Genomic DNA, 21,603 nt, shown 5'->3' with positions numbered 1-21,603 from the left:
ATGTGGGATACGGGGCCTATGGGCTGAACAAAAGCCCAAATACGCGTCTTGGATATTGCCTTTGGCCCATTGAGTGAGAAATGTACACAAACGCTAGCAAATACGTTTCGTGAAACTATAAAATAGTTCGGGAACCACTTTACAATTACACATATTCATGTGGGGTCTATTACTAAATGTAAGGGTCCCACAGAAATGTGTGATTGTAAAATAATCCGGAGTATCACGTGGGCGGTACTCCTGGACTATTGAATAATTACTATTGTAGTAAGTTTCAACGCAACGGTTTTTTGTAATGCCATCTCACATGACGTGGGCACAATATGTGTTTGTCCCACTCCATAACGGAGAGACGTTCCAAAATAATTGTCGCATCGAAAATTTTCTCCAAAAGCTTGGCTTTTCGTGAATGCGAAATGTGAAGTTTTATGGTTCGGTCATGTTTTGAAAATTTGTTTGCCAAGGGCATATCTAATTGTCTCTTTAACCTACTTTTTAGTGTCAAGTTTTTACTAGCACAAATTAGTTTATACGTGTTTTCTTTCAAATGTCATTCATTTGACTCTTTAAATGGGCGTTTTTATGTTACTCACTTTTTTAGTGTTTTTAACTAAAAGTGCTTTTTTCGATAGTGAAAGGGTTGTAGAGATAGAGAGAAGAAAGAGATAAGCTAGAGGGTGACGAAAACGCAAAAAAACATGCGTGCGGGTGGAAAAGTTTTTAGGTGCAGATAGGGTATAGTCCACGACGTATCTGAGCGCACATCCGAATCGTCCAAACGTGTATTGAATTGTTAGGATTTGAGAGAGAGAGAAAGAGGAGAGAGAGTGGTCAGCTAGGGGAAGAGAGAGTGTTCAGATCCGTTTGGATGGTACGGATCGATGTGCGCTGAATACGGCCACGTGGTACCCAATTTGCACCTGAAAACTTCCAGGGTACTATAAAAATATCTTAGAATGTCAAAAGTACGATTTTTTCATTCTCTATCTAATCACACACAATTTTCGGTTCCACTTTTAACACTTTTTGTCATTTAACGTAGTCTTAACAAGCATATTCGAAAAAAAATCAAATGGAGATGCTCCAAACAAAGACGAGTAAAGATTTGAACATTTAAATTTATAGAAATTTCTCAACTGACTACCAATTTTTTTGGGTAATAGAGAGTGGTTCCCGGGCCAAGCTTGTGTACACTACAGGACTAATCTCTCCCGCTCCCACCAGCCCTTGCTAACCCTAAGGGTCTTTATTGTCTTAGGATTTCGTTGGCCTCACATCTCCTTCTTTGGAACCCTGGATGAATTAGATACAAAAATCATCTTAATTATCAAATGCATATATATCTGCAACATATATAGAAAACAGTTGTTTAGGTAATCTGTTTCTTGGCTTCTACCAAACAGTTCCATTTCTTTAAACACAAAAACAAATTTGATAAAAGCAACAAAGCAAATGCATTCATCAAGTACTCCAAAATCTTCACTGTATTATTATGGCAGCATTTGCATGTCAATCCATGTGGAAGCACCTGTCCAGCTACCTCAACTTCCCCCAAAGCCCCTGAACTTACCTTTCCTCCACGTACTAACCATGCAAGCCCCAAAACACCACTATAAATTCAACCCCCTGGCCACCACCACATCTCACCACACCACAGCTAAATATTCAGAAACCCCACCAATTTCAAAGCATGGCCAAGTTCACAATCCTAGCAGCTGCCCTTGTAGCCTTCCTAGCCATTGCCGAGGCCACCCGGACCACCATCACCACCACCGTGGTGGAGGAGGACAACCCCGGGCAACAGCAGCGCTGCCGCGAGCAGATCCAGAGGCAGCAAAACCTCCGCGACTGCCAGATGTTCCTGCAGCAGCAAGCGAGAGGAGGAGGAGGAGGGTCCGACGTCGCGATGATCACCGCCGACGTCCCGAACCCTCGCCAGCAGCAGCAGCTCCGCCGGTGCTGCCAGCAGATGGAGAACCTCAACGAGCAGTGCCGGTGCGAGGGCGTGAGGGAGGCCGTGAGGCAGCAGAGGGAGCAGGGGGAGATGCAGGGGGAGGAGATGAGGGAGATGATGCAAGAGGCCGAGAACCTGCCCTCCAGGTGCAACCTCAGCCCGCGGCGATGCCAAATCCGAGCCTCCTTGTACTAAATGATACTATATCATGAGGCCACAAAATCTACTACTGGGTAGACTTTGCTCTATGTGCATGATAATAAAGCTCACATCTCTTCCTAGTCTTTTTAGCTGGAGATCATAGGAGGGGTAAAAGGTGACTATTGTAATAAGCACATTATCGTGTGTGTATTTTGTGTTTTCAACTTCGAGGCCTTGTACTAAGAATGAGTGTTCGTTATATGTAGAAAATATGATATCCTTTTCAGAAAGTATTCCCCTTTTTACCCGATGTTCGAATTTCGTTCAAATAACATTTCCAGGAGAAGCACCACTGATCTCTCTTCTGATCACCTGTACAAGAAAAGCTTTAAATATTTTACATATATATATAGAACAAACAGAAATTCAACTTGTCGGTGAAATTACCGTAGATTATATGTTTAATAAATTCAGAACAATACCAGAATAGCTGAGGCACGGGCGAGAAATCTCGTTTTCTTTAAGGAGATATAGCCTCTGAGGTGGGTGAAATCCAAACAACCAATGCAGCAGACAATAACTATTCTCTCCTAGGATACATCAGCCCAACACTCAAGTTGTATGGCTCTCACACACTCTGTACCAATGGTGTGAGCCCAAAGCTCCACCAAATAAAAACACGTTTCTTTGCCCGAAATAGTGAAAATAGTTTTTCCTTTTGTTTTTTTACTACTTCACTTATTTTCCTTAGAAACACATGAAGAAGACCTCTATATAGTCCATAGGTAGAATCTCAATTAACTACGTACATGTATAATTTAACACATTAATTAATAAGACTTCAGTTAAAAAATGAACTTAACGTTAATGACATTAGATTAATTAATATACTTCATTTAATATGAAAATGTAACAACACAACTTCTTGCATATAGCGCAATGCTAGGTACTCCGAAAAATATACCCATCCTGAACAGGAGAACAGGTATTTCTAACCGCTAATAAAAGTCTATTAACGGTTATAAACCCCTCTAAAAAGTCTATTTGGGATAATTTCGCTAATAAAAGTCTATTAACGATTATAAATTCTGCTAAAAAGTCTATTCGGGATAATTTCGGGGTATATGTTTTGGGCTTTGTTGCATAAAAGTGAGAACCAACAGAACACGGCCAATAGAAAGAAATAAGACCAATTTCAGAAAGAAAAAAAAAACTCAAAGAAAAATGAGAGTCCATTTTACCCATGTTGAATAGGCCTGAGTGTGGATCACCCCCTCATGCACAGGGGTAAGATGGACTTCTCCAGCTCGGCTACACCAAGGAAATTTAGGTCCCAGTGGGATTTGAAGAAAATTTGGGAGAAAGTACTGAGAACAATACATTTTCAAAAAATTTGAGACCCCCACATCATGCAAAGACATGAAAATTGCACATCCGTACCAGGCAAAAAAAACCAGGAAAAAATAAAATAGTACAAGATCATTATTAATATTCCCACAAAAAAATGGTCCCTTGACGACGATTCCGTTTTCTGACTAGATCGTCGTAAGGTCCATGAAGACACCAAATCCGATGTCTTCAAGGCCTCTTAAAACCTTGAGGACAAAGCTGCTGAACCCGATTTGACGTCATTGCTACCTACCCATGTACAACAATGAAACAAACATAGTTCATAGTTCTACCTGTGATATATTCAGCTCCAATCGTGCGAACTTGGTTCATGTTGAAAACGATTCAACCTCAATTTGAACAAACTCTCGAGATGGTATTTTTTTTTTTTAAAAAAAAAAAACCATCTAGAGCTGGAAAAAACGTTTACCCGTTACACGACAGGTCCACAAAACCTGATATTTCCGATTAGTTTTAAACATAGTACCAATTATGAAACATGACCGATATATCAACACGATTGGGAATGTCTCCAACATCGTCATTCATTTCGTAATGCACTCCAGAAAACTTGATTCTACTCAGAACCTCCCATCTGAAAAAATAAATAAATTCAGTACCCATATCTTCTTTCAGAGCAAATGGTCACATACCCACTCAGGAAACGTCAAATGCCTAACCATCTTGTCAATATTTGGCTTCGATCTCCCAATAGATGTCTTCGGCTGAGAAGCTTAAACCACAAATGAAAAGATTGTAAGTTGTTCCAATTACAAAATATAATAAAATATACACATATCTGAGTAGGTAAACCCAAAACCTATTATCCCAAATAAAACCAACAAGGCCACAAGATAATTAACAAACAATATACAAATCAATTAGCACGCGATATTAGCACACAATATGCTTTTTGAGGGTTTTGCTTTTGGAGAGGTGTTTCTATTTTGGGGTTTTTTTTTGGTGTCATGGCTGGCTTCTTGCCGTCAGTGAAGTGGTGTTTTTTCCCTTTGGGTCCTGGCGGCATGTGATCGTCAATGTGTTGGGGTGCCTCCTATGTGGGTTCCTCGCGTTTTGTTGTGATGTCTCGTGCTTTGGATTCCTTTAATCTTTGTAACTTGTTTCCAAAGATCAATAAAATCCATTTTTACCGTTCAAAAAAAAAAAAATGGTGTCTGGATGTTCTGTTTTTGGCTCTAGCCAACATTTCCATGTCCAACAAGTAATTTCACTTCTACAAAAGAAACATCTTTTTGTGCAAAAAAAGATACTGCCAAAAGATATTGCCAGCAACTAAAAAATGGATTCACCAAAATTCCAAAAGCACTAAATAACGAAACAACAACAATTATTGGCAGCATTTGCATGCAAATCTACTTGGAAAGCACCAGTGCTCCCAGCCTCAGATCCCTCCAAAATACACCCAACTGCCTGTGACTTTGGATTCTCCACGTCCCAACCATGCAAATCCTAAAAACCCCTATAAATACAGACCACCCCCAGCCCTGTTTACCACCACAACTCCCACTTTTATCACCAACATCAAAGAGTTACAATGGCCAAGCTCACAATCCTAGCAGCAGCTGCCCTTCTAGGCCTCTTGGCCCTTGCCCAGGCAACCAGGACCACCATCACCACCACGGTGGTGGAGGAGGACAACCCCGGGAAACAGCAGCGCTGCCGCGAGCAGGTCCAGAGGCAGCAAAACCTCCGCGACTGCCAGAGGTACTTGCAGCAGCAGGCGAGAGGAGGAGGAGGAGGGTACGACGTCATGATGATCACCGACCCAAACCCTCACCAGCAGCAGCAGCTCCGCCAGTGCTGCAAGCAGCTGGAGAACCTCAACGAGCAGTGCCGGTGCGAGGGCATGAGGGAGGCCGTGAGGCAGCAGAGGGAGCAGGGGGAGATGCAGGGCGAGGAGATGAGGGAGATGATGCAGCAGGCTGAGAACCTGCCTTCCAGGTGCAACCTCAGCCCCCGACGATGCCAAATCCGAGCCTCCATGTTCTAAATGATGAGGCCACAATCTACTGGGTAGACTTTAGCTATGTGCATGATAATAAAACTTATCCTTCTAGCCAAGCTTTTTAGCTGGAGATAGGGGTAAGGTGACTATTGTAATAACCACACTATCGTGTGTTTCAACTTCGGAGGCCTTGTACTAAGGAGTCTTTTGTGATCCATATTATGATATCTGTTTTCAGTTGTTTTCTTCCTTTTTCTTAGCTGTGTTTCTAAGTTCTTTTGTTGTGGGAGTAACAAGTTAGCAGCAGTCAAAACAGTTAACATGCCAGCAACCACAACTACGAAGAAGCTTCAAGTTTTGGATGCAACAAAGAGAAATTGACTTCTTTTCATAAATCCGAAAACCAGCATTTTACAACAGCCAGTGGACAGAAAAATGAGACCATTATCAGAAGATTCAGAACAAAAGCAAAAAAAAAAAAAGGAGAGCTACAGAAACACGACTATGGAATAAGAAAAGGCTGATGTAGACTTTACAGATTCGGTTGGACAGAGGAAATCTACTAGGTTCTAGTGGAATTGGAAGGAAACTGTGAAGATTGATAAGATTACAAGAATCAGTTAAAGAGACCGAAACTTAACTAATACTAAGTCATTAAAAAAAAGACTCATTTGGAAGCAGTTCAACTGAGAGTGACCGTTATGTAACCAAAGTCAAACTTTTTTCGGGTGGTCGATAGCTAGAATATAATATTTTCCATCCATACTGCGAATTACATGAGAAGAAAACTACAAAGTTCACAACAATTAACGAAGCCCAACAAATTATCCCATAGTGAGAGAGAGAAGTGAATGCCTTGGAAGCACTTATAAAGAGAGAAATAATCAATCTCATGACAAGGAAGACCTGTGCTACCAGAAAGTGCACAATATCGACGAATCCAGGCTAATTGAAAAGTTAACCAAGAAAAGCTTCAACAATAGATGTGAGTAGCTTTTTGAGCTTGCTCAAATTTAGAATAACACTACAATACTCCCTCAGCTCATCATTAGCTTGATTAAAACTTGTTTTGACATCAGTTGAAAGTGACAAACAAGTTAAATATGAAAGAGTACAATGTCTTAAAATGTAGAAATAAAGAACTTCATTTATCGTTAAGGAGGACGATTTCTTTGCTAACATTAGAGAATTATATAAAGATTTATAAAATTAAAACAAGAAAAAGAGAAACATTGGACAACGTAACTCAAACAAAAAAAAAAACGAGAAATAACACAATCCATTAACCGCTTCCAAAACACTTAAAAACAGAACAAGTGAACAACTTAACAACACCCTTTATTGGCAGCATTTGCATGCCAATAATGTACGTGGAAGCACTAATCCTCCAGCCTCACCTCCCTCCAAAACCCACCCAACTGCCTAGACTTCAGATTCTCCACGTCCCAACCATGCAAAACCCAAAACCTCCTATAAATACAGACCACTCCCACCCCTCTCTACCCACCACAGCTCCAACCTATAACAAACACATCGAAAGAATCACACAATGGCCAAGCTCACAATCCTAGCAGCTGCCCTTATAGCCCTCTTAGCCCTTGCCCAGGCAACCCCGACCACCATCACCACCACCGTGGAAGAGGAGGAGAACCCTGGGCAACAGCAGCGCTGCCGTGAGCAGATCCAGAGGCAGCAAAACCTCCACCACTGCCAGATGCACTTACAACAACAGGCAAGAGGGTACGACATGGCAATGAACCCGCAGCAGCAACAGCACCTCCGCCAGTGCTGCCAGCAGCTGGAGAACCTGAACGAGCAGTGCCGGTGCGAGGGCCTGAGGGAGGCTGTGAGGCAGCAGAGGGAGCAGGGCGAGATGCAGGGTGAGGAGATGAGAGAGATGATGCAAGAGGCTGAAGACCTGCCTTCCAGGTGCAACCTCAGCCCTAGAAGATGCCAAATCCGGGCCTCCTGGTTCTAAATGAGGCCGCGTGCTATGTTGGCGGACTAGATGTAGCTATGTGCATGATAATAAAGCTCACCGTTCTAGCTAGCTTTTTAGCCAGAGGGAAGGGTAAGGCGACAGTAGTACTAAGCACATTATCGTGTGTGTTTAAGTGTGTCTTGGGTTTTTCCAAATTCGAGGCCTTGTACTAAGGAGAGTGTTTATGATCTAATATTATGATATCAGTTTTTCAGTTTCCTCCTTTTCTTAGTTGTTTTAGATGCCGGCAATGACAAATAAGAAGCAACATACTTCAAACCCAGACAGAGAAAGCTTCAAATTTCACATACAAGAAAGATAGATTGAAATGAATTCTTTGCATAGATTTGGAAACCCATAATACACCCAATAATAAAAAGAAAAAACAAGACCATTTTCACACACACAAAAAAGAGAGGCGGAAATAAGACTAGAGGATAAATATAGACTCCAATTGATTCATAAAAGAAAATGGAGAATGTACTGAGGCAATTTTGGTTCCAGTGGAATTGAAAGAAATACTGAGACTGATACATCTGCTAAAAATTAAAGATTTGCAAGACATCACAAATGCACATATCATCTTACCCCAAAAGATGCACGTATAACCTTTTCCAGCGTCTTTACCCCAAGTGTTTCCTTCAGGTAATTTCAACCACAACTGCGGTAACACAAAAGGCAAAAACTAAGATTATGAAAAACCGAACGAAATGGGAAACACGCTACAATGATGTCAGAAAAGAGAATCAAAGACATTCGTGTTCGGCAGAACACTAGCGCAAAGGTGGGAAAAGGACAACAAAAACATGATCATTATGCTTGATAAAGGACGATAAAAGAAAAGTTGCTAGAAGCATCCAAGATTTGGAAACAAAAGTGCCCATTCCGTTATTTCCCAAGTTACCGCAAATCTGTGGTAAATCAATGAGATCACAGAGAATTACGAAGAGGGAGGAAGGAGTACCTGATCCGATCGCAGGGTTTTCATGGGAGAAAGCTCACTATCATAGAAGAAAGAGATTGTTACTTCTTTCCCAAACCATGCACATAGGATATGAACCTTATGCCATCAAGAGAGGTAGTTTTAGTAACAGAATAACATCTGAAAGGCCGAAATAACAATTCAACTCCTCTCTGTAATCTGAATGAAGTTCTCCTATCATGCAAGAACATGAAAAAAAAATGAAAAGTGCAGATATTGGAACACGAGAAAGGTAAGAAAAGAATAAGATCCAAAGGAAACCAGAAAAGTGGGAACACTTTAGTAGCTGAATTCAGAAGACATTGAAATTATTCTTATTGTCTTCATTACTTAATTACCCAAAAAAAATGGTAATGTTACTGGTACACTCTTAAAGTCTTAAACAAATGACAGGAAATATAACTGTTGAAACTCTACTTATAGTTAGGTCATAAAAACTCAGGCTCGTTTGAGATTGGTTTATTTTGGGAACAAGTCAGCCTCAATCTGAATGACTTTCCAAACGATTTGAGGGAGACAAAAACACATTGGTCCACTTCATAAAAAAATCACCAAATCAAACAATCTTGAAAAAAAAACTCTGCTTTTTAGGCATTTCAAATAAGGTATACATGTCAACAGGATCACAAACATGAGATTGTCGTCTCCAAAAAGTCTTTATTTTCTTTAATAAAACCCACGGTCTGTTTCTTAGCTCCAGCATCAGCAGAAACTTCCATTTCCACCAAATAATGGGTGTTTTGCAAGAGAAACATTGTGCCAGCAACAAAAAAATGGATTCACCAATTCCAAAAGCACTTAAATAATAAAACACCCATTGTTGGCAGCATTTGCATGTCAATCCACATGGAAGCGCCAATCCTCCATCCTCACCTCCTTCCAAAACCAAACCAACTGCCTAGACTTCCGATTCTCCACGTCCCTGCCATGCAAAACCCAAAACCTCCTATAAATACAGACCACCCCCACCCCTTTCTTCCCACCACAGCTTCCACCATACCACCCACATCAAAAGAATCACAATGGCCAAGCTCACAATCCTAGCAACTGCCCTTATAGCCCTCTTAGCCCTTGCCCATGCAACCCAGACCACCATCACCACCACCGTGGTGGAGGAGGAGAACCCCGGGCAACAGCAGCGCTGCCGCGAACAGATCCAGAGGCAGCAAAACCTCCACGACTGCCAAAGTTACTTACAACAACAGGCGAGAGAGTATGAGGTGGCAATGATCACCAACCAAAACCCACAGCAGCAGCAGCTCCGCCAGTGCTGCCAGCAACTGGAGAACCTAGACGATCAGTGCCGGTGTGAGGGCATTAGGGAGACTGTGAGGCAGCAGAGGGAGCAGGGCGAGATGCAGGGGGAGGAGATGAGAGAGATGATGCAACAGGCTGAAAACCTTCCTTCCAGGTGCAACCTTAGCCCTCGACGCTGCCAAATCCGGGCCTCTTTGTTCTAAATGTAGCCCCTGTCTTAGCCATAAGCATGATAATAAAGCCCAATTTCTCTAGCTGGTTTTTCAGTTAGACAAAAGAGTGGCTATAGTAACAAGCACATGATCCTGGGAGTTTATTGGTATGGTTTTTATTTATGTGTTCTCAACTTTGAGGCCTTGTACTAAGAAGAGTCTTCATGATCTAGTATGAAATTTGCGTCATTATCTTCTTTCCTTCTTTTAATTTGGAATTTTCGGTTTCTTGCGTAGCTATAAAGTTTGTAGCAGCTTATACGTCATCAAAACGCAAGCAACATGTCATGCTTCTCACCCTTATAGCAAAAGCTTCAATTCCACTTACGACAAAGAGAAATTCTCTTAAGTGCATAAACTTGAAAACGAACAAAATACATGTAGACAGAGCTATTGCTTTGTAGAGACTCCACTTGATTTGTGAAATAACCAAAAAGTTAAACCTCGGCTCGAGTGAAACTTGAAGGAAATTCGGGAGAAAATATAGACAACAATGCATTGGCAAAATTAGTTATGCCTTGGCAAAAAAAAATTGGGACTTTCATGCCACGCAAGGACATGAAAATTGAACATATCACCTTTTCATGCCAAACCGTTTCGTTCAATTTTTTTTCCAGGAAATTTCTTACTCTGGAGTTAAACAATAAAAGGGTTTCCAGGAAATTTCTTACTCTGGAGTTAAACAATTGAAGGGCCAAAAACCCTCCAGAAATCCAATGGAAGCCAAAATAATGGGATCCACTTGACAGTAGCTCAAGTGAGAAAAAGAAGAAAGAACAAAACATTCACACGAAGGCATGAATAGCACAAAACGTAAAAACAGCATTACAAACGCATACCCATTACGCTTAACAAATGACATGTAACGCTTAATAAACAAAATGTTTCACTACACTTTTAAGTGTGTCCATCTAAGATCAATTTTCTTCTCAATTTCATTACTGTTACCAGCTACCAAACAAACTAATCTGCAAAAAATCAAAGAGATCAAGGGACACAAGGTCATGAAGAATCGACAAGTATTAGGAATCAAGAACCATGAGAAGGGAGGGAGGGAGAGCATACTCATGTGGGAGCTGGACTGGACATGCTTGTACCATCAAGAGACATTCAAGAGAGAGATGATGTTTCGTTAAGACCAAAATCACAATTCAACTGTTCTCTGTTAAGATCCTTTAACCTCAATGAACTTCTTGCCTTCATGACCAAATAAAATGTCCAACCAACTCATTATACTGGTTAATGTAAAATACGAAATTCGGAATACAGAAAGCGATTCTAACCAATAGAGTACTTTCTGTTTACTTGTGAGATGAAAATTATAGTTTTAAATTCTTGGAAAATGAAATAATTTATTCTACTTATTCTCTCATTGTGTACTTGGCCTCTCCTTTAATAACATTTAATGTCTAAGTTGAAAGTAATATCACTCTTACCTTTTTGTATGTAAAGAACAATACGAGCTCCGCTAATATTTAGCTAACTAAAAGCACGTTTGAGACCGGTTCATTTTGAAACAAACCGTACTCAAGTAGGCGCATTCCTAATTGAACTTGCAACAAAACAACACCTTCTATTGGCAGCGTTTGCATGTCGACCAACGTGGAAACAACAATCCTCCCACCTCAACTCCCTCCAAAACCCACCCAACTACCTAGAGTTGCTATTCTCCACGTCCGAGCCATGCAAACCCACAAACCTCCTATATATACTGACCACCGCCACGCCTCATTACCTCCACAACTCCAACTTCTCACATTCATCACAGAACCACAATGGCCAAGCTCACAATCCTAGTAGCTGCCCTTGTAGCCCTCTTAGCTCTAGCCCATGCCACTAGTACCACCATAACAAACACTGAGGTAGAGGATAACCCCAGGCAACAGCAGCGCTGCCGCCAGCAGATCCAGAGGCAGCAAAACCTCCGCGACTGCCAGAGGTACTTACAACAACAGGGAAAAGAGTACAATGATGCGATGTCAAATGACCAGAACCCGCAGCAGCAGCAGCAACAGCAACTCCGCCAGTGCTGCCAGCAACTGAAAAACCTTGACGAGCAGTGCCGGTGCGAGGGCTTGAAGGAGGCCGTGAGGCGGCAGAAGGAGCAAGGCAAGATGCAGGGTGAGGAGATGAGAAAGATGATGCAGCAGGCTGAAAACCTGCCTTCCAGGTGCAACCTCAGCCCCCAACAATGCCAAATTTCTAAATGATGCTTCTATGGGCCCTAAAATCTGCCACCAACAATGCTATGTCTGTGATAATAAGGCTCACCCTTCTAGCTAGTTTTTAGCCAGAGAAATGGGTAAGGCGACTATATAATAAGCACATTATCGTGTGTACCTTGTGTTTTCAACTCTGAGGCCTTGCACCAACTAGTAGAGTCGTACCAAAATTATGATCTAGTATAGTTATGTTCCCCAGTTTTTCATTAAATTTTTTTTCTTCAAGCCTGTGTTCTTAAAGCTATCCAAACGTAGAAAATCTAAACAGAAAAGATAAGGCACTACAACTTGAAAAATGTAACATTGCCTGAAGCACCACACTAATGACGGCATTTTTTTTGGAGACAATAAGCACATCATGCACCAAAAATGCATCCCCAGAAATTACATGCACATCTTAGAATCGAAAAACTAAAATTGAACGTTTACAATAAAAACTAGGATCCACATAAAAAAGAATTACATACCCCAAAAAGGGAACTCCATAAGCTACAGTGGTAGTGGTAGAGTATTTCATGTCATAAAGTGAGAATCAGATAGGAAAACTGCAAACCATCCCATCCAACAAAGATCAACCCTCTTCCAAGTTCCATACATTTTATCCACTACATAACAAGCAAATACCTCAAAAATCAAACAGATCTAAGCAAGACAAGATCATGGAGAAGAGTAAATGGTTTGGGGATCGTCTCTGGAGAGAGGGAGAAAAGAAAATACCTGACCAGACGGCAGGGGTTTCAACCCAGGAGTCAGTGGGAGAAGAAACCCCAGCTATGGATTGTAAAGATTTGAACCCTCACCGAAACACATAGTTGCAGTTGAGCTTAAGCAATAACTTGAGCATTGGCTAGGTGAAGCAGCCCCATTTACAGATGGTAAAGGAAATCAAGCCTTAGTTGCAGTTCAACTTAAGCAAGAACCTGAGCATTGGATAAAACATATTACATCCACTGAAAGCAAATGTACTCTTTAACTTATGGGCTTAAAAATGAACTGAAAGGAGATCCCTGAACAGCTGAAGCCGGAATGGCGCTTAGATGCAGAAAATGTCGACACGCATACAAAAATGCCCACACCAAAAGCAATCCGTACGGCCCAAAAATCTGAAAGAAGCATCACAAACTATGCTCCAAAACTGAGGAGACAACTAGCAAAATATAAACACATAATGCCCCGAAACCCCACAAATTACATGCACATCATAGTTTCCAAAATCACAAGGATCTCTACCAGAAATTTAAGAACACAGATAATGAACTAAATAAAAGAAAGAGGAAACTTCATAAGCTACATACATAGTACATTCCGATAACATAAAGCCATGATCAGACTAGGATTAGAGAACACCTAGAAACGATGTAAACCACCCGACCAAGAACAATTCTACTGGATGTAACCATTATTTATCTGCCTCACAACAAGCTCCCCCCCAAAAACGAAACAGATCTAAACAATACAAGACCATGAATAATTCGGATTAAAAAAAGACCATGAATAATCGCAAAGCATCCAGGGACCATCAGGGGAGAGGGAGAGAGAGATTACCTGATAAGATGGTAACAGGGATCAAGTATCAGCAGAAGGGGGAGAGATTATGATAAGATGGTAAAGTGCTCCCAACAGCTCCTGGAAGAAATCATAAGTACGGGTGGCAAGGTTGAAGCTCATTTGTTCCGCTTGAGCTTAAGCAAGAACAGGGCCATCGGATAAAACATAAAACAAGCACCGCCTACCGGTGGTTGTTGGTTATTGTCAATTGAGGGGAACCCTTAGAGTCATCGGGGTTGAAAGTTGGATTATCTGCACTGAAACTGGGAGTTCAAACCAAGTCTGCCCTAGGGACTTTGATATATTAGGCGCACCCTCTTCACTTGGTTGTTCAATTTCATCAGGAAGACTCTTAGCCCTTAGGTGACCCCTCGTCGCTTGGTTGGTCACTTCCATAAGGAAGACCGTTGCTTGTTTTGCCTCCTTAGTCGCTTTGACCTGGCACATCAACCAAACCAGTCATCCCGCCTCGAACGTGACCTGGCCCTTGTTAGTCCGACTCCTAGCTTTTTGCCACCATTCTTGCATCTCCACAAGTGTGTTGGTGGTCGCCAATTGAAATTTTCTACACCAGGAAACAAAATGAACTCTAGGCAAGTTATATAGTGAATAGAAGTCAATAAAACTAGAATTCGAAGATTGTACACTCCATGCATGAGCTTAATGACAACTGTTGTGAAACAAGGCCCCTGACACAAAGTTTTGGAGCTTCAAGACCTTGCCTACAAATTTTCAATGCCAAGAAGACTGCAAAAGTTAGCCTAGAATGAAGAGTTGAGGTCGTATATCTCCTCTGAATTATATGCTTGTGGGGTGGACCGAAGGATGAGCCTCTCTGTTACTTTTTGATGGTCTGTTTATTGGCTCTACAAAACAACTTTATATCCCTTCCAAACACTTCAAATTCTGCAAGAGAAACAGCTCTTCAAAAAGCCACTGCTAGCAACAAAACAATAACTTCAACAATCCAAAGCACAATCACAGAGAACATTGTCACTAAAGACGTGAAACAGATTTGGAAAGATAAGACCAACTCATATAGAAAAATGTTGTTCCCCAGTAATATAATTCACTCCAACTCGTATAGAAGTGGTTATTTCTGTCTGTTATTCCAAGAATTCATTTTGGTAAAACTTATAAGCTCTTGTGCACGAGGAAAAGGTACATATCCAGCCAAATGGAGTTTGAAGTAACAGGAAACACAAAGCATATGAGAAGCACAAAGCATATGATCATGACTTAACATTCGCAACAAAGCTTGCATCTAATCACCTACATGCAGCTCTTTAGTTTATTGACTTCAAACACACTTGCATGAATGAAAACATAGGTAAAGAACATTAAATATGGTTTCAACATTACTCAAGTGAAAATTTACTCAAGTGCGTTAACATGAGGAAAATCAGATCACCAGCCCCAAAAAAGTTTCTAATCACAGGAATGCTGTTACTTAACCAACCAAATGCACCAGAATCTGATAACATTTGCCGAAAGTTCTAGAGGTGTAAATGAAGTTCTGGTGAAACCTGGAAATTAGGAATGGATGTGTAAATTTTAAAGCTTACCATGATGTGAGAGAGCTCAAATAAAACCATACAAGTTCCTTTAGCAACTCAGCTAGTCTGTTTCCAAAACCTTCAAACCTCTACGAAATTATACAAATTGGAGGAGTAAATATGCTTCTATTCTCCACATATATGATAGCCATGGCCAATACTTGTTCTAATACTCGTATTTCAGTAGCTGTCTAAACTACTCCATCTACTGTGCGAGGGAGAATGGGGGAAAGGCCATAAGGGTCAAAATTTCTTTAGGTCCTATTGAACTGATCACAAGACCACACCCTGCTATTGAATTGATCCCTTCGTTAAGTACTTAAAATATAACATTCACAGACTTGTGATATACTTCAATGCATAAAATTAAACAACTGTAAGAGAAGTTCAAGGATAGAATTTTCACATAAAACCTAAACTACGTTTATTATGGAATTGAACATTGACCACACATGCCAGAGTCTGCTTCAGATCACACACATAAACTTTCAACGGAAAAACCAAAAGATAGTTTTCAAAAGCCACAGAACAATGGCTCAAACCCACCAAACCAAAGAACACATCCATCCAATCACGCAGAAACTAAAAGATTTAACAGTTCTAAAAAGCCACTACACATGGCCCAGACCAACAAAAACCACCACCACACAGACTTCGAACCAACCACTAGAACCACAAAGACCACATCACCAATTGCTCAGAAACCACCTCGGAGGCGCAGGACAAGATGCAGAGTGGACTCCTTCTGGATATTGTAGTCAGCAAGAGTCCTCCCGTCCTCCAGCTGCTTCCCTGCGAAGATCAACCTCTGCTGATCTGGTGGAATACCCTCCTTATCCTGGATCTTGGCCTTGACATTATCAATTGTATCAGAACTCTCCACTTCCAAGGTGATAGTCTTGCCCGTCAAGGTCTTCACAAAAATCTGCATCCCACCGCGAAGACGAAGCACCAAGTGAAGGGTCGACTCCTTCTGAATGTTGTAATCAGCTAGGGTCCTTCCATCCTCCAATTGCTTCCCAGCAAAGATCAACCTCTGCTGGTCCGGTGGGATACCCTCCTTGTCCTGAATTTTTGCCTTGACATTATCAATTGTGTCAGAACTCTCCACCTCCAAGGTAATGGTCTTTCCAGTCAAGGTTTTAACAAAGATTTGCATCCCACCCCTTAAACGGAGAACCAAGTGAAGGGTTGATTCCTTTTGGATATTGTAATCAGCTAAGGTCCTTCCATCCTCCAACTGTTTCCCTGCAAAGATAAGCCTCTGCTGGTCTGGGGGAATTCCCTCCTTGTCTTGAATCTTCGCCTTCACATTGTCAATGGTATCCGAACTCTCCACCTCCAGGGTTATGGTCTTCCCTGTCAACGTCTTAACGAATATTTGCATCCCACCCCTAAGACGGAGAACCAAGTGGAGGGTGGATTCCTTTTGGATGTTGTAATCAGCAAGGGTGCGACCATCCTCGAGTTGCTTTCCAGCAAAGATAAGCCTCTGCTGGTCCGGGGGAATTCCTTCCTTGTCTTGGATCTTTGCCTTAACATTATCAATCGTATCAGAGCTTTCCACCTCAAGAGTGATGGTCTTGCCGGTCAAGGTCTTTACGAAGATTTGCATGCCGCCTCTGAGACGGAGGACCAAATGGAGGGTGGATTCCTTTTGGATGTTGTAATCCGCAAGGGTGCGGCCGTCCTCGAGTTGTTTTCCGGCAAAGATGAGCCGTTGCTGGTCTGGGGGAATGCCCTCCTTGTCCTGGATTTTGGCTTTGACGTTGTCAATGGTATCGGAGCTTTCCACCTCGAGGGTGATGGTCTTGCCGGTTAGGGTTTTCACGAAGATTTGCATCTGTAGGGATCAATGACCAACCAAAATAAGAAACTATCCAAGTCCACAGAGAACAGATAAATCACTAATTTTTAAATCTCAAAATCCAAATCACTTTCAACAGGTGTGCTAGATTTGTGATATAGTGAAAAACAAGAGAGCTTGATTTTCTTAAGAAATCAAGAGCTAAGCAAATTAACATGCGCACGGATCGTGAAAAAGCAAAGTAATCAACAGATCAGGGCAATATCTAACATCATCAAAGCAGATCAGGACTACATATATCTAGCAAATTTCAAAAGAGGACCTAGAAAGCACTAAGGTAAAAGCAAATAAGAAACCTCAAAATCATAAACCATCATAATTAACAGGAAATCCAAAATTACATTTGACAGGTGTGCTAGATTTGCAACCAAAAAAAAAACTCAATATACTTAAAACAGATATGGATTATTAAGGGGAAAAAAAAACTCAACGGATGAAAAGAATTAGATATCTACGCATAGATCGTAGAAGAACAAAATTATCAAAACAGATCATGACGATATGGTCGATATCTAACATCAAAACAGATCAGAACAATATCTATCGATCTACAAAAACAGTACCTAAAAAGAAATTACGAACAATCGCGCACAACTTCGATAGATCTGGCCATCTATCAATTGAATAACTGAATCGCGAAAATTAAACAAGTGGCACAAAATTAAGCGATCTGAGGGCCTAATCCAGCGATCGAGGAAAATATTATCTACACAAGGATCGTGGAGAGGGAGAAAGGACGAAAACGGATCTCAAGGATATTTCACAAATCAACAAAACGGGATTTTCGAAAAAAAAACAACAAACTATTTACCGATAGAACCGTGTTTATATCGATCAATCAATCGAAGCATCATTAAGCGCCACAGAAATTGAAAACGAAAGGACAGAATAAAGGAGAGAAGAAACCCTAGTACCTTGAGAGAGAGAAAGGGCTTCGATCGAAACAGGATATATCTGAGAGAAGGTACGAGAGAGAGAACAATGGGATGAAGGGTTCGGGCTGGGAACGATTCTATTTAAAGGCTGAGAGTGCCTGTCCTTTGACGAAAGTGCCCCCGGAGAATATACGAATTGTCAGGCGCTACGTTTAGTAAATGACGTGTAATGCGCCCACCCAACACGCAACGGCAGCGCTACCTTTCTTCGTCGATTTTTAATTAGGCGGTGGAGATATTTTAACCTATGGCTACGGTACGTGCATGTCTCAACTCTTTCTTCATACACTTTTTTCTTCATACATTAACCAATGGCTACGATAGGTGGATGTCTCAACTTCTTTTCATCGCACATTTGCGTAGGGTCTAGCGCATTTGTGGTAAGAAACTATTTTAATGAGGAGTCCACCGCACAAATTTGCGTTGAAGAGGTTGTGCCCAACAACATTGAATAATCACTCGTCTGGAAATTATCACAGAATTACAGCACCTGCTTTACTTTTTGGCCCCGTTCGATAACAGTGATAGATGGATGAGATTCGTAATGAGATAGAATTAGGATTGAGATTGGTAATGAGAAGTGAATGATAATGAGTATGTTTGTTTGGAATGAGATTAGATGATGACATTATTAATATCATGTTTGAGTATGTTTGTTTGGAATGAGATTAGATGATGACATTATTAAGAGTACTGCTATGGGTACCGACGGTACCCATAGGGAAAATGCACCGACGGCCACCGGACGGCCGTCTCCGGTCACCGGACGGCCGATCCGAGCCGTCCAAAAATTTTAAAAAATAAAACCGAGGGGCCCTACGCGAGAATCAATGGCATCCGAGGTGTGTAGAGTACTTGATCCGAGTACCCCTTTTTCGTGTATATACACGTATATACAAATATATACGAAAAATGGGTGCTCGGATCAAGTACCCTACACACCTCGGATGCCATTGATTCTCACGTAGGGCCCCTCGGTTTTATTTTTTAAAATTTTTGGACGGCTCGGATCGGCCGTCCGATGACCGGAGACGGCCGTCCGGTGGCCGTCGGTGCATTTTCCCTATGGGTACCGTCGGTACCAATAGGATTTCTGCATTATTAATATCATGTTTGTTTGAGATGTGATTAGATGATGGAATTGAATTGATAGAAGGAATTAATAATGAGAAGGGGTTGAGATTGGACTACAAATATCAAGTCCCAATGGTTGTTAATACCCCTATGGGCCGGATTGTTTATCCCATGAGATTATCAATCCGGACCAATTTTGAAAATCAAACAAAGTATTATTAATACCATCATCTTAGCAATCAAATCTCCTCCTCCAATCCGTTTATCAAACTGGGGAATAGACCTTTTTAATTTTTTTATAATCAGATTTTGTTTGTTTGGGAAAAAAAAAAATGAAGAATTCATTCTCAAAACTAAATAACAGTAAAATCTACCTCCTATAATTATTGTAGAGGGAGTTGTATCTCCCACGCCTGAAAATCCCCAAAAGGAGTTTATTAAAGTACCCCCAATGATTTCAAGAAATCACTCCCCTAGAAATTACTAAAAAGGATGATATGGTCAAAAAATTAGTACTTGGAATCTATTCTCTCAGATTTTACCCTTAAACACTATTCCAATGCAAAATTTATTTTGCACATGCTATCCAAACACTTATATTGTTATCATAATTGAAATTTTCAATTTGTAATTTAAATTTACAAATTTAAAATTTCATTAAATTTTAAGGAAAATAGCTCTCTAACTCACCAAATGAATTTCATAGTGTCTATTCTTTCGATCAGCTGGCTAGTAGTATTTCAAAAGCGTGGGAGGTACCTTCTGCAGTCTTTTTTTTTCCAAAATGTTAGGAGGTTTCATTGATAGGAGAACAATATATGCATCAAGAAGAGCAAGATCCCTATAACACAACAAGCGAATCAAGCCACAAGGGAGAGACCAGTAAGAAAACACCCCACTCCCACACACAAACCTTCCGGGCACAACATTCGCAGCAGAAAAATCGTACAACCAAACCAATGGAAACCCCCGAAGGAGAGGAAACAGCCACATCAGGGGTAAGAAACCAAAAAAACAAACGTAGTTGAGAAAAACAAACCAAAACTTACCAAAACAGATCTACACTCCTAAATCTGATTACCGAGTTCGCAGATCACCACAACAACTCCACCCCACTATCAAAAGCAACACCAACAGCTAAACTAGTAAATAGGGATGGAAAACATTAAATAATTCCGGATTATGCCATTTGTTGTAGCAGTTGACCTTACGGAATCAACACGAACTCACCAACAATACATGGAAAATATTTTTTGAACCCCATCTCTTTTTTTATAGAACCTTCACAATTTGACTTTTAATGCTAATAATCAAGCTTAGTTACCCAAAAGTGCTAAAACTGCTTATTTTTCTTTGTATTTTGGAAAAAAAATAAAAAAGAGAGTCCTTTTAGCATTTTTCGGAAGCTTCATACTATCATCAAAGACTCAAGCTATGCAGGATGTCTCGTGCCTGTTGGATTGACTTGAATACTTAATTTCTTCCTAATATCAGTAGAGAAACACCATTTCATAACCCTTTAGACATATTTAGTTTTTCTTCCAAAAGCAAATCGATCCCTACTTTTTTACATGGCAGGCAGCAGTTGCAATGTTGCAACAAGCTAGCCATTGCTTGAATTGCACACATCAGACCGAAGGTTTGTCATAAAATGTTGGCTACCAAATCTCTAGGGCCACTTGAAGTTTGCCAAAGTCGTTAATTTTAGAATCTCGAGATTAATTAAGATGCGCACAAATTAATTGGCTCAGACACCCGGTTATAAAAAAGTTGGCTACCAACTCTTATACAAAGTTTAGACGGATGGTATTTGATATATTGATTACTACAAAAAGGGCAGGAATGGAAGTGGAGGGCAATGGGGACTGAGGAGGACGAAGAGCATAGAATGGATTCCATAATTGATAGTATTATTAAATACCATTCATCAACTTTTTCGAGCCAACAAATTAGATAGATATTCATCATTTCAATTAAGTGCAAAAAATATACAGAAATTCTTGACCCCAAAATCACTGCATTTACAGGATAATAAAGAAAAAGGACCTTCACCAATGAAAGCAATCACGCAATTTACTAAGTTTCCGTTTAACGAAAAAAAAAATCAGGCAATTTACCAAATGGTTCAGATTACGTAACGCACATGACCCAGCAAACAAGCGGGTTCTAAAGGCCAGAGTTTGACCTTCCGCTGTCACTGATGTTGGCAATATAATGAGAATTTTTTGGGTGCCGGTCGTACTCCGTCAGCAATTCTAGCTAGCCATCCAAATATGTTTTGGATGGTTCGAATTTTTGAAAGGGAAAAAGAGCGGTGAAGTGATGAGAGAGAGAGAAAATAAATCTAGACCGTCCAAAACAGGTTTAGACGGTTGTGATCGCCGATCGGTACCGCCACGTGATACCCGCTCGGCACCCAAAAATTTCTCCATTATACTAGTACTCCCACTAGTAGTATTAAACTACCAATCCAATAATTCTTCCCTCTAAGTGCAATCATAGTGCAAAAGGAATATATG

At 40.8% G+C, this 21,603-nt stretch overlaps 6 protein-coding genes across 8 annotated transcripts; 5 read left to right on the top strand and 1 right to left on the bottom strand.

The window, feature by feature from the left end:
- Positions 1–1,645: 1,645 nt before the first annotated feature.
- LOC131330429 (2S seed storage albumin protein-like) lies at positions 1,646–2,385 on the top strand. Its single transcript, XM_058364003.1, has one exon. It carries the CDS (start codon positions 1,691–1,693, stop codon positions 2,147–2,149), a length of 459 nt encoding a protein of 152 aa, XP_058219986.1. The 5' UTR covers positions 1,646–1,690; the 3' UTR covers positions 2,150–2,385.
- Positions 2,386–4,636: 2,251 nt separating this feature from the next.
- On the top strand, positions 4,637–5,696 carry LOC131330430 (2S seed storage albumin protein-like). The gene has a single exon (XM_058364005.1). The coding sequence runs from the start codon at positions 5,040–5,042 to the stop codon at positions 5,493–5,495; it is 456 nt and encodes a 151-aa protein (XP_058219988.1). The 5' UTR covers positions 4,637–5,039; the 3' UTR covers positions 5,496–5,696.
- Positions 5,697–6,713: 1,017 nt separating this feature from the next.
- On the top strand, positions 6,714–7,645 carry LOC131330433 (2S seed storage albumin protein-like). The gene has a single exon (XM_058364008.1). It carries the CDS (start codon positions 7,000–7,002, stop codon positions 7,426–7,428), a length of 429 nt encoding a protein of 142 aa, XP_058219991.1. The 5' UTR covers positions 6,714–6,999; the 3' UTR covers positions 7,429–7,645.
- A 1,753-nt stretch (positions 7,646–9,398) lies between these two features.
- Positions 9,399–10,093, top strand: LOC131330431 (2S sulfur-rich seed storage protein 2-like). The gene has a single exon (XM_058364006.1). The coding sequence runs from the start codon at positions 9,436–9,438 to the stop codon at positions 9,871–9,873; it is 438 nt and encodes a 145-aa protein (XP_058219989.1). The 5' UTR covers positions 9,399–9,435; the 3' UTR covers positions 9,874–10,093.
- A 1,564-nt stretch (positions 10,094–11,657) lies between these two features.
- Positions 11,658–12,179, top strand: LOC131330432 (2S sulfur-rich seed storage protein 2-like). The gene has a single exon (XM_058364007.1). The coding sequence runs from the start codon at positions 11,658–11,660 to the stop codon at positions 12,090–12,092; it is 435 nt and encodes a 144-aa protein (XP_058219990.1). The 3' UTR covers positions 12,093–12,179.
- Positions 12,180–15,607: 3,428 nt separating this feature from the next.
- On the bottom strand, positions 15,608–21,417 carry LOC131330423 (polyubiquitin). 3 transcript variants are annotated; one of them, XM_058363998.1, is made up of 2 exons: positions 21,408–21,417; positions 15,608–17,053 (listed from the first exon to the last, which is right to left on the bottom strand). In XM_058363998.1, the coding sequence occupies exon 2, from the start codon at positions 17,049–17,051 to the stop codon at positions 15,906–15,908; it is 1,146 nt and encodes a 381-aa protein (XP_058219981.1). In that variant the 5' UTR covers positions 17,052–17,053; positions 21,408–21,417; the 3' UTR covers positions 15,608–15,905. The 3 variants fall into 3 exon arrangements, with proteins under 3 accessions (XP_058219981.1, XP_058219979.1, XP_058219980.1); XM_058363996.1 differs by lacking the exon at positions 21,408–21,417 and adding an exon at positions 17,990–18,105 and having other exon boundaries at positions 15,608–17,051; XM_058363997.1 differs by lacking the exon at positions 21,408–21,417 and adding an exon at positions 17,887–17,987 and having other exon boundaries at positions 15,608–17,051.
- Between the last annotated feature and the right edge of the window lie 186 nt (positions 21,418–21,603).

The sequence above is a fragment of the Rhododendron vialii genome, chromosome 6a (assembly GCF_030253575.1).
Source record: "Rhododendron vialii isolate Sample 1 chromosome 6a, ASM3025357v1".
Taxonomy (NCBI): Eukaryota; Viridiplantae; Streptophyta; class Magnoliopsida; order Ericales; family Ericaceae; genus Rhododendron; species Rhododendron vialii.
This window is presented reverse-complemented; position numbering and strand designations above follow the sequence as displayed.

Bases quoted from the DNA above. Each gene is read 5' to 3' on its own strand.
- LOC131330432 (XM_058364007.1), top strand. From the start codon at position 11,658: ATGGCCAAGCTCACAATCCTAGTAGCTGCCCTTGTAGCCCTCTTAGCT.
- LOC131330429 (XM_058364003.1), top strand. From the start codon at position 1,691: ATGGCCAAGTTCACAATCCTAGCAGCTGCCCTTGTAGCCTTCCTAGCC.
- LOC131330423 (XM_058363998.1), bottom strand. From the start codon at position 17,051: ATGCAAATCTTCGTGAAAACCCTAACCGGCAAGACCATCACCCTCGAG.
- LOC131330431 (XM_058364006.1), top strand. From the start codon at position 9,436: ATGGCCAAGCTCACAATCCTAGCAACTGCCCTTATAGCCCTCTTAGCC.
- LOC131330430 (XM_058364005.1), top strand. From the start codon at position 5,040: ATGGCCAAGCTCACAATCCTAGCAGCAGCTGCCCTTCTAGGCCTCTTG.
- LOC131330433 (XM_058364008.1), top strand. From the start codon at position 7,000: ATGGCCAAGCTCACAATCCTAGCAGCTGCCCTTATAGCCCTCTTAGCC.